Source organism: Pituophis catenifer, unplaced genomic scaffold (assembly GCF_029215685.1).
Source record: "Pituophis catenifer annectens isolate HBS135680 unplaced genomic scaffold, rPitCat1.0.hap2 SCAF_3, whole genome shotgun sequence".
NCBI lineage: Eukaryota > Metazoa > Chordata > Lepidosauria > Squamata > Colubridae > Pituophis > Pituophis catenifer.
Window position 1 is genome coordinate 211,902,379 of NW_027256883.1, and position 17,620 is coordinate 211,919,998.

The 17,620-nt window shown below is 44.3% G+C and overlaps 1 protein-coding gene across 1 annotated transcript; it reads left to right on the top strand.

The window, feature by feature from the left end:
• The first annotated feature begins 9,314 nt into the window (after positions 1–9,314).
• PDYN (prodynorphin) lies at positions 9,315–13,058 on the top strand. Its single transcript, XM_070940243.1, has 3 exons — positions 9,315–9,443; positions 10,887–11,015; positions 12,615–13,058. The coding sequence occupies exons 1-3, from the start codon at positions 9,315–9,317 to the stop codon at positions 13,056–13,058; spliced, it is 702 nt and encodes a 233-aa protein (XP_070796344.1).
• The last annotated feature ends 4,562 nt before the right edge of the window (positions 13,059–17,620 follow it).

Genomic DNA, 17,620 nt, shown 5'->3' on the forward strand with positions numbered 1-17,620 from the left:
TTGCTGCCAGCTTTATTTTCAAAGAATTTTGTCGTGTGGCTTATTAACTCCAGGCCGTCTGTGGGGGTGCGTGAGTGGAACGGGGACAGAACACCAGATTCACTTAACAACCGTGTTGCTAACTTAGCAATTGCAGTGATTCACTTAACAACTGTGGCTGCAAAGCTTCTGAAATGTGGCGGAAACTCACTTAAACAATGTTTCTCTTAGCAACAGAAATTTGGAGCTCAGTTATGATCGTGGAGGAACCTGTGCAGACTAGATGTTATCATGTAGTCAAAATTCAGATGTTTAGCAACTGACTCATATTTATCACGGTTGCAGTATCCAGGGATCACGTGATCCCCTTTTGCGATCTTCTGACAAGCAAAGTCAATGGGGAAGCCAGATTCACTTAACAGCCATTAAGCTGTTACTAACTTAACAGATGCAGTGATTCACTTAACAACGATGGCAAGAAAGGTGGTAAAATGGGGCAAAACTCACTTAACAACTGTCTTGCTTAGCAACAGAAATGTTGGGTCATAATCTGAGGATGATCTGTATCTTTTCTGTAAAGGTTCAGCATTTTCATACTCCTTTCTTGGAGTCAAATCCACAGTAGGAAAGTATAGTACCAGGATGGCGAACCTATGGCATGCGTGCCACAGGCGGCATGCCAGCTCAGCTCCGGTGCACATGCGCCGGAGTATCTGGAGGCTGGGGACAGCAAAAAAGTCACTTCCTGTCCCACCAGAAGTTGGAAAACGGGCTGTTTCGGGCCTCCAAAGGGGTGGGGAAGGCTGTTTTTGCCCTCCCCAGATGCACAGAGAAGATCTGGAGCCAGGTGAGAAAGAAAAACAGGCCATCGTGTGCTAGGAGCAGGGGGAAGGGGGGTTGCATGCGCAGGGAGGGGTGCATAGAATTATGGGTGTGGGCACACGTGCATGAGAATCTCCCCCGCCCCCTGCTTCCTGGCACGCAATGGCAAAAAGGTTAGCCGTCACTGGTATAGTACTTGATTTATATTTCAGCACCACGGAGAGCAACTCCTTGGCTAAAATACAAGGAAATAAATCATTAAATCAGAATAGAACTGGGAGGGACCTTGGCTTGGCGGTCTTCCAGTCCAACCCCCCTACTCAAACCGTAGACCCTAGAGCAGTGTTTCTCAACCTTGGTAGCTTGAAGATGGGTGGACTTCAATTCCCAGAATCCCCCAGCCAGCAGCGCTGGCTGGGGGATTCTGGGAGTTGAAGTCCACCCATCTTCAAGCTTCCAAGGTTGAGAAACACTGCCCTAGACCATTTCTTCTCCTTAGTCACTATCATCAGAGGCTCGGTTTCCAAGGCCTGTTGTTTCTCATAGAAGCTTAGGGCTGGGATATTACATGCGTTAACAGCAGCAAGAATTGCATTTGCACAATATTGGAAAATATTTCATCCTACAGATGAAAATATAATTTAAAAAATATTAGAATGTGCGGAAATGGATAGGTTAACATTAAAGGATCAAGAAGATACAGAATATTTTTTTAATCTGGGATTTGTTTTTATTTATTTATTTATTTATTTATTTATTTATTTATTTATTTATTTATTTATTTATTTATTTATTAGTTTGATTTATATGCCGCCCTTCTCCGGAGACTCAAGGCGGCTTACAATGCTTTTTAAGCAATAGCCTTCATACTTTTGTATATACCTGCTTAATAGGGCTTTTTGGGCCCCCCTGAGCGGTGTTCTATTTTATACAAAGTCAGCTTATTGCCCCCACAATCCGGGTCCTCATTTTACCTACCTCGGAAGGATGGAAGGCTGAGTCAACCTTGAGCCTGGTGAGATTTGAACTCGCAGTAATTGCAGGCAGCTGGCAGCTAAATACTACTTTAACAGTAGTTTAGTCCACTGCACCACCAAGGCTCCTTTTACCAATGGTAGAATAAAGGTAGAAATAAAGGTAGAAATAAAAAAAAATAAAAAATAAAGGTAGAAATTAGAAGTTGGAGCAATACCACTATGTGCAAGAAAATATTGCTATAATTATTGATTTTATGCATAAGTGAATTGACCCAGACAATACACTGTATATTAAGTCCTCCTGTATGTTGAAGAAAAATGTACAAATAAAATTTATATTAAAAAAAGAAGCAGCAGCATAGGGCTGGAAAGGACTCTTGAGGTCATCTAGTCCAACCCACTGCCCAAGGCAGGAGTCCTTATACCATCTCAGACAAATGCATGTCCAATCTTTTCTCGAAAACCCCCCTGGATCTTTGCAACCTAATCTTTGTCAAGGTGCAACTTGTAAATTGCGAATAATATCGATACATAGAAGTGGCTATTTTCATTATGCGATGATCAGTTTCATAAATTGGCCTAATTTTTAAATTGTTTAATTTTAATCTGAATTTTAATGAGGTATTTAAACTGTTGGGCCAAGCAATTTAAAATAAAATTGCTTTTAAATTTTGTATTTTATGTTTTTACCTTTGGCTGTTTACCGCCCTGAGTCCTTCGGGAGAAGGGCGGTATATAAATTTAAATATAAATAAAATAAATAAATAAAATAAGCCCTGTGTCAGGTTTCGATGTCGTCTCAATTAAAATAAATTGCATTTCCAAACAAATAGTCTTTGAAGAAATCTTTCATTTTATTAAGCACAACAACCTGTCCCCGATCGTGGCGTAGCCAACACTGACTTCCTGACCCCAAAACCTTCCCTTTCCGTTCCCCAATTCTCTGCATCTCATTGGCCCTCTTCCCAAATCACTCTCCCCATATCTCCCACTTCAGCTCCCAGGAATGTTCCCCCCTCCCATCTCATCTCCTTGGAAATATTATCTCCAGGGAAAATAAGTAGGTGAGAAGTCAAGCGTCCTCTTGCCAGCTGCCCCCTCTTCTCCTCCTTATGTCAGCACTAGAGTAAATGCAGGTTGAAGTGCTGACATCCTGGACAAGTCCGATCTATCGGGAATTTTCAGCATGTTCTTCATCCATAGTTGTTTTGATTTAAATCATATTTTAATTTGACTTTTTTTGGGGGGGAAGTGGAAATTAAATAAATAAAGACGTAAATGTGTCGTTAAATTATATTCCTAAAATACAGAGTTTCCCATTTTATGAAGATCTTTGGTTCTTCCAAGCCTGGGATTTAACCAAGAGGAAAATCTTACACAAAGACACTTATCCTTTTGATATTAAGCAATGGATTTGCAATATGTATCTCTTGTGTACTTTGAAAAAGTCTCTTCATTTGAAAACCGAGAAAGTGGAATTCTATGTTTGTAGGTGGCCTAGATTTAATAACAGGCTTAAGGTTCGAATTAACTCCCTCTTGATGCAAATTGGTATAATAGGCATCTTTTTATTAATTCTTTTTTTCCATTCTTCTATTTATTATTTATTTTAATCACTCTAGCGAATGTAATTTTTTAAACCTATATTTTGGTAGTGGCCGGGTTGCAATTGTTTTTGATCCCATAATGAAATAATAGATTTTTTAAAAATATATTTTGTATGGTAGGGTTGCAAATGTTTTTGATTCTATAATGAAATAATCGATTTAAAAAAAATATATTTTGTATGGTAGGGTTGCAATTGTTCTTGATCCTATAGTGAAATAATAGATTTTTTAAAAATATATTTTGTATGGTAGGGTTGCAATTGTTTTTGATTCTATAATGAAATAATAGATTTTAAAAAAAATATATTTTGTATGGTAGGGTTGCAATTGTTCTTGATCCTATAATGAAATAATAGATTTTTTAAAAATATATTTTGTATGGTAGGGTTGCAATTGTTTTTGATTCTATAATGAAATAATAGATTTTAAAAAATATATTTTGTATGGTAGGGTTGCAATTGTTTTTCATTCTATAATGAAATACTAGATTTTAAAAAATATATTTTGTATGGTAGGGTTGCAATTGTTTTTGATTCTATAATGAAATAATAGATTTTTTTTTAAAAAAAGGAAGAGACTTCCCTTTTCCTTCAACTATCCAAGTTTTTCCCACCTTAGAAAATATTTCATAAAGCAACTGCCAGAGATCAACCTGAATATTAAGATTCAGCGATTCAGTCTCTGTCTGAACCCCTCAATCGTGCTGAAGGGAATGCAATGGTAGGATGGGGAGCATTTGAGGGATGCAGTTGTGCGGTGTGTCAGCTGCCACAAAGTTAGGCCAAAGTGTTAGCCCAGCAACACACTCAAAATTTAAAAAAGACAAGCAATAAATAAATAAATAAAATCCATTACTCGTTGGCAAAAATGAAGCGGACACAGGCAGTTAGTCAAGTTGATAGGGCTGTGTAAAGAGATGCTGTTGTGACAATCTCTTTGTGGGTAACAACAACAACAAAAGAAAAACAACAAAGACAGACAGTTCGGTGTAATGGCAAAGGTGCTGTCCTAGAAACCAGGTGATTGTGAGTTCTAGTCCTGCCTTAGGCATGAAAGCCAATTGGGTGACTTTGGGCCAATCAACAAGAGTCAGTGAGTTCTAATCCTGCCTTAGGGATTAAAAGCCAGTTTGACTTTGGGCCAACCACCAGGAGTTGGTGAGTTCTAGTCCCGCCTTAGGCATGAAAGCCAATTGGGTGACTTTGGGCCAATCAACAAGAGTCAGTGAGTTCTAATCCTGCCTTAGGGATTAAAAGCCAGTTTGACTTTGGGCCAACCACCAGGAGTTGGTGAGTTCTAGTCCCGCCTTAGGCATGAAAGCCAATTGGGTGACTTTGGGCCAATCAAATCAGTGAGTTCTAATCCTGCTTCAGGGATTAAAAGCCAGTTGGGTGACTTTGGGCCAATCACCAGGAGTCAGTGAGTTCTAGTTTCACTTTAGACATGAAAACAGGAGGGGTGAATTTGGGCCAGTCACTTTCTCAGTGCAACTCACCTCATAGTATTGTTGTTGTGGGGAAAACAGGAAGGAATATTAGGTATGTTTGCCACCTTCAGTTACTTACAAAGTAAATGTCAGGGTTCCGACGGATGCCCTAATTAAATCATGAGCCTTGAGCCAAGTTTCAAAAGAAATCCAGTTATTTATTAGGAGCTTCATGTCGGCACATTCCCAAGTGGAGCCAGTTCTGACCCTATGTAATTTATGCCCCAATCATGTCCCTGTTTCCCCCCTCCCCCCCAGGGTGTGTCATCAATCACATTCGCCAACGGAGCAATTTTGCGGGTTGTAGAAGTCACTCCCCTCGGCTGCTGTGGGTGACCCTGGGATGCAGCCTTGAGAGAGATAAGTCTGGAATGTGCATCTGTCTTGGGCTGCCATGCCATTTCGCAGGTTTCCCATCCCCCCCTGGCCTATGGCAACTCGAGAGCAGGCCAGGGATGCTTCGCGAGTTGACAGTAAAAAAGGCAGATAAAAATCTAATAAATAAATAGGTAATCAACATTAAACTTTCCTACCGGTGTGTTTATCTGTGTTCAACTGATAAAACTTTGAACTGCAGAGGTGGGCCCAGGCTGGGCAGCAACACAATTAAGATGGCAATGACAACTATGCATTTGAAACTCTGCCTTTATTTCATCTGCTACTTTGATCTCATGCCTGGGGTCTCCACCTTTAGAGCACTCCATGGCTTAGGACCTGGTTATTTACGGGACCGCCTGCTGCCGCAAACGGCCTCCCACTGGCCAGTACGCTCTCACAGAGAGGGACTCCTCTGGGTGCCGTCGGCCAAACAATGTCAGCTGGCGGCCCCCAGGGGGAGAGCCTTCTCTGTGGGGGCACCTACTATCTGGAACGAGCTCCCCCCGGAGATACGGAGGATCCCGGATCTACGCACCTTCCGCCGCGCTCTCAAGACCTTTTTATTTCACCAGGCTGGTCTGGCCTAACCTCTCCCATTCTCTTTTTAATGTAAATTTTAATTTGTTCTTAACCTGGGGGTTTTAAATTTGTCTTGGGCTAAATTGATTTAATCCAATTTCTGCTCTTAAATTTTTGTATTCTATGTGTTTTATCTTGTGCCTGTTCACCGCCCTGAGTCCTTCGGGAGTAGGGCGGTATATAAATCAAATAAAATGAAATGAAAAAATGAAAATGAAAAATCCCCATTCCCTCCCATTCAGCTCAGACTCAGGAGGCAGAGAATAGATGGGGGTGGGGCCAGTCAGAGATGGTATTTACTGGTTCTCCGAACTACTCAAAATTTCCGCTACCAGTTCTCCAGAACTGGTCGGAACCTGCTGAAACCCACCTCTGCTAACTATCTCTTGGAGTCTGTGCCTGCGTCCTGTTTGGTTGCTGTGCCAAACCGGGTAGTTATAGAAATACAGTTATCCCTCAACTTACAACTTCATTTAGCGACGGTTCAACGGCACTGAGAAAAGTGACTGAAGTTATGACCGTTTTTCACACTTACCATCTTTGTCGCATCCGTCAGGTGATCAAAATTCAGGCGCTTGGCAACCGCTTCATACTTATGATGGTCGCAGCTTCCCGGGGCGGCGGTTATGTGATCCCCTTTTTGCCACCTTCCGACAAGCAAAATGGATCGGGGGTGGGAGGGAATCCGGATTCACTTAACAACGGTGTTACCAACTTATCCACGGTGGTGATTCACTTAACAACGACCCGGCAGGAAAGGGTTGTCAGAGGGGGCAAAACTCACTGAACGAATGTCTCACTTAACCGCAGAAATTTCAGGCTCCCTTGCGGTTGTAAGTTCGAGGACTACCTGTAATAAATGACCGTGACTCAAATCATTCCTTCAAATGACCGTATTTCATCTGTTCTGAGTTTGCAGTTTGCTTTGTGTTAACAATTTAGAATTAGCAGACTTCTGAGTTTGTTATCCCAAGTGCGTGTGTGTGTATCCCGAATGGCGGCCCTCAGATCTTTCAATCATGTTGTGAGGCGCCATTAATTAACCCTCTTAAGGGCAATTTGGAATCAGCAGATGAAAAACGCCAAACGATTCAGGATCGGATCGTGATTCATGCCACTTTGTCGAAGCCGGCAGCTTCGGCGTAATTTATGTTCTGCTCAGGCTGATAATTTGACATATGATAATGCGTATCATTCAAATTACAGCTTAATTTAGCACAAATGAATCTCGGAGTGTGCGTTCTCTATTTCTCCATCAGCCCCAATTAAGGGACGTTTGCTAAGAAAGTCAGTGATGTCACCCGGGAAGAAGCTTAAACTTCTGACAGGAATTCAGGACACGGATCCGGCTTGGGCCTAGTTTGAGTCTGAGGGCACGAGAACGGTTCACCGGATGAGGGGACGAAGTGTGTAAGCGAAGTGTTGGTGGGCGCATCTCGGAAAGTCTAAGTCTTTGTGCGTTCCATTGAGAGAAGAGAAGAGAAGAGAAGAGAAGAGAAGAGAAGAGAAGAGAAGAGAAGAGAAGAGAAGAGAAGAGAATTAGAATTAAATAGAATAGAATAGAATAGAATAGAATAGAATAGAATAGAATAGAATAGAATAGAATAGAAATAGAATAGTATTAGAATAGAATAGAACAGAACAGAACAGAGTATAGTATAGTATAGTATAGTATAGTATAGTATAGTATAGTATAGTATAGTATAGTATAGTATAGTATAGTACAGTACAGAACAGTACAGAACAGAACAGAACAGAACATGGATAGGATAGGATAGGATAGGATAGGATAGGATAGGATAGGATAGGATAGAATTAGAACAGAACAGAACAGAACAGAACATTAGTATAGTATAGTATAGTATAGTATAGTATAGTATAGTATAGTATAGTATAGTATAGTATAGTATAGTATAGTATAGTATAGAACAGAATCGAATAGAATAGAATAGAATACAACAGAACATAGTATAGTATAGTATAGTATAGTATAGTATAGTATAGTGTAGTGTAGTGTAGTGTAGTGTAGTGTAGTGTAGTGTAGTGTAGCGTAGCGTAGTGTAGTGTAGTGTAGTGTAGTGTAGTGTATAGAATAGAATAGAATACAACAGAACAGAGTATAGCATAGCATAGCATAGCATAGCATAGCATAGAACAGAATTTGGTGCATATGCTCTCAGTGTACATAAGGAGAATAAAATATATTCATCGAGAATAAAAAGATACAACACTTAGTGATAGTCAAGGTTACTAATAAACTATCAAATCGTACTAGGAAACAAATAAAAACAATATAAATTGAAAGATACAAGCAACATAGTTATAGTAGTATGGGAAGAGATAGATACTAGTAAGGAAGAGAAGAAGAATATTAATACAGTCTTGGTAAATAGCTTGACAGTGTTGAGGGAATTATTTGTTTGGCAGAGTGATGGCATTTGGGGAAAAAACTGTTCTTGTGTCTAGTTGTTCTGGTGTGCAGAGCTCTATAGCGTCGTTTTGAGGGTAAGAGTCGAAACAGTTTATGTCCAGGATGCGAGGGGTCTGTAGATATTTTCACAGCCCTCTTTTTGACTCGTGCAGTATACAGGTCCTCCATGGAAGGCAGGTTGGTAGCCATTGTTTTTTCTGCAGTTCTAACTCTCCTCTGAAGTCTGTGTCTGTCTTGTTGGGTTGCGGAGCCAAACCAGACAGTTATAGAGGTGCAGATGACAGACTCAATAATTCCTCTGTAGAACTGTAGAATTCTCAGAGGAAAGAAGATAGTAATGATCATGGGGTCCTTGGTGCTTTCTGAGCTGGGTTGTTTTCTTACAGACATTTCATGACCAAACTAGGGAACATCATCAGTGCTGGAAGGGAGTGGGGGTTGTGGAGAGGAAGAGGAAGAAGAGGAGGAGGAGGAGGAGGAGGAGGAGGAGGAGGAGGAGGAGGAGGACCACCATGGGGTCCTTGGTGCTCTCTGAGCTTGATTGCTTTCTTGTAGACATTGCATGACCCAAATAGGCAACATCATCAGTGCTAGAAGGGAGTCAGGTTTTCTCTCTATTTACACACAATATATAATATATATTATAGGGGAGTCACTTTGTAGAGGAGATGAGTGGCACAGAGATTTAACGAATAAATAAATTTTACACACAAAACACACACAGAAGCACACCAGGGGTGGGTTCTACTTACCTTTAACTACCGGTTCACAGCAGGGCCGCACGCTTAAAAGGATGCAAACGACCAGCTGTCTGCAAGGAGTATCAATCCTTCCTTTCCCCACCATCCAGTCAGAGCGGAAGAAGCTTCTTGGATGAGAAGCGAAACGTCTTCAAAGAAAACCCAGAAAGTCCAGTTGCCTCTTGAAAAAAAGCACCTTTTGGGACCCCTGTGACCTGGATGGCTGAGAATCTCCGTAGACTTTTTTCTATTGATGAGTAATTGCTCTTAATTCTTGACTTGTCTTTCCATCCTTCCAGGTACCTTCTGGGAAACATGGATTGGCAGCTTTGGGGACTGGCTTTCTATCTCCAGGTGGCTTTCTCCGCTTCTTGGGATTGTGTTTCTCGGTGTTGCCTGTGTGTTCTTCACAACCAGGATGGAGAGAGGCCCATCAACCCTCTAGTAAGTTACAACAGACGCTGACCGGAAGACTGTCTATGGAGCTTCTCAGTCATCCACGTCAGGGGTCTCCAACCTTGGCAACTTTAAGACTTGTGGACTTCGACTCCCAGAATTCCTCAGGAAAGGCCGTTTTTGCTCTCCCCAGGTTCCAAGAAAGTCCCTGGAGCCTGGGGAGGGTGAAAAATGGGCCTACCGGGCCCACCGTGCCATCGCGTGCCAAAAGCGGGGGGGAGCGCGGGGGTGGTGTCATGCGTGGGGGTGTGTGCATTGAATTATGGGTGTGGGCACGCATGCGTGTGACCCCCCCCACGCTCCCCACACTTTTGGCACAGGATGGCAAAAAGGTTAGCCATCACTGACTTAGACTTATATATCACTTCACAGCGCTTTAAAGCCCGTTTTTGAAGGGAGGGAAGCCATCAGGCTGATTTTGGCTCCTTGTGCTGGCTAGAAGGTCCCTGGGAGGAATGCCCCCCCCCCCAAAAAAAGACGATGCGTTGTTGTAAACCACCTGCAGTCATTAAGTGGGATAGGCAGGAGTGGGCTTCAAATATGTTAGCAAGGGGTTCTCTGCCCGATTGCTGGGTGGGTATGGCCATGGTGGGTGTGGCCTAGTCGGCCTCCTGCACCATGGCGGGGTGGGGTGGGGTGGCATTTTTGCCCTCCCCGGGCTCCGGAGGTTTTCCTCGAGCATCCGGGAGGGCTAAAACAGCCTCCCCAGGCTCCGGAGGCCCTCTGGAGGCCAGAAACGGGCCCGTTTCCGGCCTTCCCAAACTTCCGGTAGGCCCATTTTTCACCTTCCCGGAGCCTCTGCATGCGCCCTGCACTTACCTGTATCCAAAACGGGCCGCGTGGGGACTCCTGGGAGGGGAGGGGTGGGCGGGGCCAGCCAGGAGTGGGATTTGGGGGTTCTCCGAACTGCACAGTATCTTAGCTAGAGGTTCTCCCGAACCCCTACGAACCACCAGCAGCCCACCCCTGGTGATAGGCAATATAGGCATTTAATAAGGGAATAGAATGCAGGTAGTCCTTGAATGACGACCCCAACTGAGCTCAAAATTTGTGTCGCTAAGTGAGACAGTGGTGAAGCGCGTTTTTTACGACCTTTCTTGCCGCCGTTGTTAAGTGAATCGCTTCGACTTTGAGTCAACCCCATGGGCTTTGCTCGTCAGAAGGTCCAAAAGGGGATCACGTGACAACACTCCACCCCCTCCCCGGGGCACCTTGCAACCGTCATAAATGTGAGTCAGTTGCCAAGTGAATGAATTTTGACCACGTGACCCTGGGGATGCTACGAAGGTCGTTAAGTGTGAAAAACGGTCATCGGTCACTTTTTTTTTCCAGTGCCGTTGTAATTTCGAACGGTCACTAAACGAACTGTCGTAAAACGAGGACTACCTGTAATTCTCTTGGCTGTCTTTTTTTTTTTTTTTTTTTTTGCAGCGCTGTGCTTTGGGGTGCCAAAGTCTCTCGGGGTCCAGCGTGGAGTGGCAGAGGTGCGAGAGGGTCCTCTCGCTCTTAACCTCCTTTCCGACGGAGGAGGAGGAGGCGGAGGAGGCCGGCAGATCCCAGGTGAGTGTGAAAAGGTGTGCTGATATACACAGAAACACAGACAAGGTTCAAGGGAAGCTTTTCCACCGATCAACTGTTCTCACTGTTCTCCTCTCCCCTCCCCTCCCTTCTTTCCTTCCTCCCCTCCTTCCTTCCTTTCTTCCTCTCCCCTCCCCTCCCTTCTTTCCTTCCTCTCCCCTCTCCTCTTCCCCCTTCCTTCCTCTCCTCCTTCTTTCTTCTCTTCCTTCTATCGTCTCTTCACCTGTTTTTCTCTTCCTTCCCCTTTTCCTTCCTTCTCGTCTTCTCTTTCTCTGTTCTCTTCTCTCCGCCTCCTCTCCTTCTTTCTTCTCTTATTTCCTTCTATCGTCTCTTCTCACGTTTTTCTCTTCCCTCCTCTTTTCCTTCCTTCTCGTTTTCTCTTTCTCTGTTCTCTTCTCTCCTCCTCCTTCTTTCTTCTCTTATTTCCTTCTATCGTCTCTTCTCCTGCTTTTCTCTTCCTTCCCCTTTTCCTTCCTTCTCGTCTTCTCTTTCTCTGTTCTTCTTCTCTTCTTCTTCTCTCCTCCTCCTGTCCTTCTTTCTTCTCTTATTTCCTTCTATCGTCTCTTCTCCTGTTTTTTTCTTCCTTCCCCTTTTCCTTCCTTCTCGTCTTCTCTTTCTCTGTTCTCTTCTCTCCGCCTCCCCTCCTTCTTTCTTCTCTTATTTCCTTCTATCATCTCTTCTCACATTTTTCTCTTCCCTCCCCCTTCCCTTCCTTCTCGTCTTCTCTTTCTTTGTTTTCTTCTTCTCTCCTCCTCCCCTCCTTCTTTCTTCTCTTATTTCCTTCTATCATCTCTTCTCACATTTTTCTCTTCCCTCCCCCTTCCCTTCCTTCTCGTCTTCTCTTTCTCTGTTTTCTTCTTCTCTCCTCCTCCCCTCCTTCTTTCTTCTCTTATTTCCTTCTATCATCTCTTCTCACATTTTTCTCTTCCCTCCCCCTTCCCTTCCTTCTCGTCTTCTCTTTCTCTGTTTTCGTCTTCTTTCCTCCTCCCCTCCTTCTTTCTTCTCTTATTTCCTTCTATTGTCTCTTCTGTTTTTCTCTTCCCTCTTCTTTTCCTTCCTTCTCGTTTTCTCTTTCTCTGTTCTTTTCTCTCCTCTTCCTTCTTTCTTCTCTTATTTCCTTCTATCGTCTCTTCTCCTGTTTTTCTGCTCCCTTCTCTTTTCCTTCCTTCTCGTCTTCTCTTTCTCTGTTCTCTTCTCTCCTCCTCCCATCCTTCTTTCTTCTCTTATTTCCTTCTATCGTCTCTTCTGTTTTTCTCTTCCCTCCTCTTTTCCTTCCTTCTCGTTTTCTCTTTCTCTATTCTCTTCTCTCCTCCTCCTTCTTTCTTCTCTTATTTCCTTCTATTGTCTCTTCTCTTATTTTTCACTTCCCTCCTCTTTTCCTTCCTTCTTGTCTTCTCTTTCTCTGTTCTCCTTCTCTTCTTCTCTCCTCCTCCTGTCCTTTCTTCTCTTATTTCCTTCTATCGTCTCTTCTCATATTTTTCACTTCCCTCCTCTTTTCCTTCCTTCTTGTCTTCTCTTTCTCTGCTCTCCTTCTCTCCTCCTCTTTTTCCTTTTTCTCCTCTCCCGTTTTCTCCAAAACAGAGTGCCCTCACCAAGGGAGATGCCAGCCAGTCCTACGGGGCCTTCTTCCAGAAGATGGCGGAGAGGGCAGGGCCAGAGCCAGAGGCCGAAGAAGACAACCGGGAGATGCTGGAAATTCGGGATCTGGTCTCCCACAGAGAGGAGGAGGAGGAGGAGGAGCCCGATCTGGCCTCTCTCAAGGCAGAGCGGAAACGCTACGGAGGCTTTCTCCGCAAGTTCCCCAAGAGGGGCTCCGGGGTGGCGGGTACTACCGAGGAAGCGGAGGATGGGGGCGACCAGGAGGACCTTCACAAACGTTACGGGGGCTTCATGCGCAGGATCCGTCCCAAACTCAAGTGGGACAAGCAGAAGCGCTACGGCGGGTTCCTGAGGCGTCAGTTCAAGGTGACCACGAGGTCTGAGGAAGGGCCCAAGGCCGCCTCCGAGGAGGTTGCTGACCTATAGTGGCCCAGATGATGGCAGATGAAGTCCTCCTCCAGCTCAAACCCTTCCCCCAATCTTGAGGGTCGTGGAGAACCCCCGAAACCCCTGCCCCTAGCTTCCCCCTTCCTTGTCCCAACCAAGCCATGCAGAGAACGTCCATAAATCTGACCAGAAAGGACACGGGCGGAGGTCTATGTGAATAAACCAGCATTGGTGGCTTAAGATTCAAATGAGTTTCTTTGGTTTGGGATGGTGGGCTTAGCCTTAGTCCAGTGTTTCTCAACCTTGGCTGCTGGACGATGTGTGGACTTCAACTCCCAGAATTCCCCAGCCAGCTCTGCTGCTGGGGAATTCTGGGAATTGAAGTCCACACATCGTCCAACAGCCAAGGTTGAGAAACACTGCCTTAGTCAGACATTTGGGCTGCATTTATACAACGAGCTAAGCTTGATTAGATTAAATCTTATATTTTTGGGGTGTGTGTGTGGAAGAAGCTCTCCAAAGACTTCAGCCTCTACAACAGAGGTGTTAAATGTTGATCACTTTAAGACTGGTGGACTTCATCTCCCAGAATTCCCTAGTTCAGCATGGCGGGCTAGGGAATGCTGGGAGTTGAAGTCCACCCGTCTTAAAGTGGTCAGCGTTGGATAAGGCTTAACGTTGTTCTGTAAGTCGTGCCCGGTTTTACGGTCTTTCCCCCACCCGCCTCCCACAGCTGTTAAGCAAAGCACGGCAGTCGCTAAGTGAATCATACGGTCGTTAAATGAATCTGCCTTCTCCCATTGACGTTTCGTGTCGGAAATCCAGCCAGAAAGGTGGCAAATCACTTGCAATGCAATTGTCGTAAATATAGTCTCAGGATTGTGATCACGGGTCCGTGGAGGGGCTACGACGGTTGTAAGTGCGAGGACCCAGTCATAAGACCCTCCTTTCAGTGTCATCGTAACTTTGAACGGTTGCTAAACCAACAATTGTAAATCAAGGGTTATCTGTATGCTTTTTCTACCAAATTAGGCCAGAAAACTAACATTAATAGTTATCCTGAGTGTCCACAGAAAGATTAAAGAAATCAATATGTCCCCCCCAGCTGCTTAGAAAAGTCCCTCCCTCTTTTTTTTTTTGCATGCCTGACATCTAAAAAAGAAGTGGAATTTTGATTGTGTAGCTGCAGAAAACCATTTTAATTTTTCTGAGCCTCCTGGAGAAATCCTTGATATCAATCAAAAGCAGAATAACAGACCTGGAAGGGACCTTGGAGGTCATCTAGTCCAACCCCCCGCCGAAGCAGGAAACCCTACACCGTTTCTGACCGATGGCAGTCCAGTCTCTTCTTGAAAGCCTCCAGGGATGAAGCTCCCACAGCTTCTGAAGGCAACTTCTGTTCCTTTGGTTGATCGTTCTCACTGTCAGGAAATTCCTCCTTATTTCTAGGTTGAATCTCTCCTTGATCAGTTTCCATCCATTATTCCTTCTCTGGCCTTCGGGTGCCTTGGAAAATAGCTTGACCCCCTTCCTCCTCTCTGGGGCAGCCCCTCAAATATTGGAAGATGCTATCAGGTCTCCCCTGGTCCTTCTCTTCACTAGACTAGACACACCCAGTTTCTGCAACCGTTCTTGATATTTTTTTAGCCTCCAGTCCCCTCATCATCTTGGTTGCTCTTCTCTGCACTCTTTCTAGAGTCTCAACATCTTTTTTTATAGTGTAGTGATATTTATAGTGTGGTGAACCATATTGTTAGAAAAATCCATAGCACCACAGAGTGGTGGACAAAGAGTACAGTCACCATGTGCTTTACTGCTCAACTGTTTAACTGTAATAGGAAACAGGGAACTCTACTTAGAGCAAAAGAACATACACCATAGATCCACACAGATGACAGTAAACACTGCCATCTACTGGCTGAATACTACTGCAGTTGTCCCATAAAAATATATTCCAACAATGAATTCCAAAACACACTTTATCCATAATAATTGATTTCCGCCCTTGGTAAGCTACACCAGCGTTGCACAATTCTAAATTAATTCTCTTGAATTCAGCGGGGCTTAGTCCCCTCCTTAGAAACATTAGGTGAAAGCCGCAAGTCACAATTTTCTTAGAAAAGCAATATAAAAACTCTCTATAGGAATAAATCAATCGTAGCCTGAGTGACTACAGCAATAGATTTTCCTTTCTTGTTTCCTTTGTTGAAAAGAAACGGCCATCAGTCTGATTTCTCATCCTATACAGGTAGTCCTCGACGTACGACCACAACTGAGCCCAAAATTTCTGTTGCTAAGCGAGACAGTTGTTAAGTGAGTTTTGTCCCATCTTACAACCTTCCTTGCCACAGTTATTAAGTGAATCATTGCAGTTGGTCAGTTGGTCCCACGGTTGTTAAGTGAATCTGCCTTCCCCATTGACTTTGCTCGTCAGAAGGTCGTAAAAGGGGATCACGTGACCCAGGGACACTGCAACTGTCATAAATATGAGTCAGACGGCTGCAACGGTCATAAGTGTGAAAAATAGTCATTAATTAAATTTTTCAGTGTTGTTGTAACACCTATGTTGTTGTAAAAGCTTGGGGTGGAGAATTCATGGATTCACAAACTGGAAGGTCAGAAGGAAATGAAACATGAAAAATCAGGTCACTAAATGAACTGTTGTAAGTCGAGGACTACCTATACGCTTTCGAAGCCTATATATCAGTGATGGTTAACCTTTTCGCTGTCGTGTGCCAAAATCAGGGGGAGTGCAGGGGGGTCACGCATGTGTGTGCCCACACCCATAATTCAATGCCCCTCAAGCCCTACCCCCCTGTGCATGTGCACGCGACACCCCTCCCAGTGCTTCCCCCACTTTTGGCACACGACGGCAAAAAGGTTACCCAATAGGCCCGTTATTTGCCCTCCCCAGGCTCCAGAGGCTTTTTTGGAGCCTGGGGAGGGCAAAAACAGCCTTCCCCAGCCCCCTGGAGACCCTCTGGTGGCCAGAAACAGCCAATTTCCCAACTTCCAGTGGGCCCGGAAGGCCCAAAAATCAGCTGGCTGGTGCGCTGGAGCTGACTTAGGGCAACGCTCACGTGCCCACATATATGGCTCAGCGTGCCACCTGTGACACGTGTGCCATAGGTTCCCCATCACGGCTATATATACACAGTTGGTTTTGGTTGCTAAACTTGGTTTAAGATTAATTTAAAAGCTGCAGCTCAAATGGATATTCGGGATAGATTTGAGAAGCAGCTTGTTGAAAAAAGTTGCTTCGACTAATTGTGTCATCTCTGCAAATGCCGGTTGCAGGTTGTCGTAAAAGGGTCTCTTTTGCCACAAACCCAGGTTTGTTGTGACATACAGTAATATCTGGTGCGGTCCAGGTTTACAGAAAGTGGCCAAGTTTGGTTGGCTTGACCGAATGAATACATGATCAGCAGCAGTGAGAGAGACAAGAAACAAGAAATGTGTGTGAAAACTCTGAAAATTAGGCTTTTTATCCTGAAATACAGGTTGAGATGGGATCACAGTTGAACCCAACATTTCCGTTGCTAAGCGAGACAGTTGTTATGTGAGTTTTGCCCCATTTTACGACCTTTCTTGCCACGGTTGTTAAGTGAATCACTGCAATTAGTCACACGGTTGTTAAGTGAATCTGACTTCCCCATTAACTTTGCTCGTCAGAAGGTGGCAAGAGGGGATCTGCAACTGTCATAAATACGAGTCAGTTGCCAAGCCTCTGAATTTTGATCATGCGACCACGGGGATGCCGCAACGGTCGTAAGTGTGGAAAATGGTCATAAGCCAGAGTAACTTCAAACAGTCACTAAATGAACTGTTGTAAATTGAGGACTACATATGAAAATCCAGGTCAGTTGTTTGCCTTCAGTATTGATGGTAATTATTAATTAATAAGTATTAATGAACGAAGGAATTGAACAATGGCCTCCTTTTCGGATTTTCATATTTTATTTCCTTTTAATCTTCTGGTTTGTGAATTCATGAATTCCCCACTCCAAGATTTGGGGAGAATCTACCTTCCTACTAATTGAACCCCAGACTTCTCCAGAGTGGTCTATGACAATTCTCTGTGGCCAACTCACTACGGCCAACCTGACATGCCAATATGCTATGGGCAGCTGGTCATGGCCAACTTGTCATGGCCAACTTGTCATGGCCAACTCACACGGCCAACTAGTCATGGCTAACTCACCTGGTCAACTTGCCATGACCAATTCACCATGGCCAACTTGTCATGGTCAACTCACCATGGCCAACTTGCCATGGCCAACTCACCACGGCCAACTTGCCATGGCCAACTCATCATGGCCAACTTGTCATGGCCAACTCATCATGGCCAACTCACCATGGCCAACTCATCACGGCCAACTTGTCATGGCCAACTCATCATGGCCAACTCATCATGGCCACTTCATCATGGCCAACTCATCACGGCCAACTTGTCATGGCCAACTCACCACAGCTAACTTGCCATGGCCAACTCACCATGGCCAACTCACCATGGCCAACTTGCCATGGCCAACTCACCATAGCTAACTTGTTATGACCAACTCACCATGGCCAACTTAAGTTAGCAGACTAACTTAAGGCCT

What these genes read in the sequence shown, in the direction of transcription:
- PDYN (XM_070940243.1), top strand. Translation starts at nt 9,315, where the DNA reads ATGGATTGGCAGCTTTGGGGACTGGCTTTCTATCTCCAGGTGGCTTTC. An exon ending in AGAGGCCCATCAACCCTCTA is followed by an intron (nt 9,444 to 10,886) that starts GTAAGTTACAAC and finishes TTTTTTTTGCAG; the next exon opens with CGCTGTGCTTTGGGGTGCCA. An exon ending in AGGAGGCCGGCAGATCCCAG is followed by an intron (nt 11,016 to 12,614) that starts GTGAGTGTGAAA and finishes TCTCCAAAACAG; the next exon opens with AGTGCCCTCACCAAGGGAGA.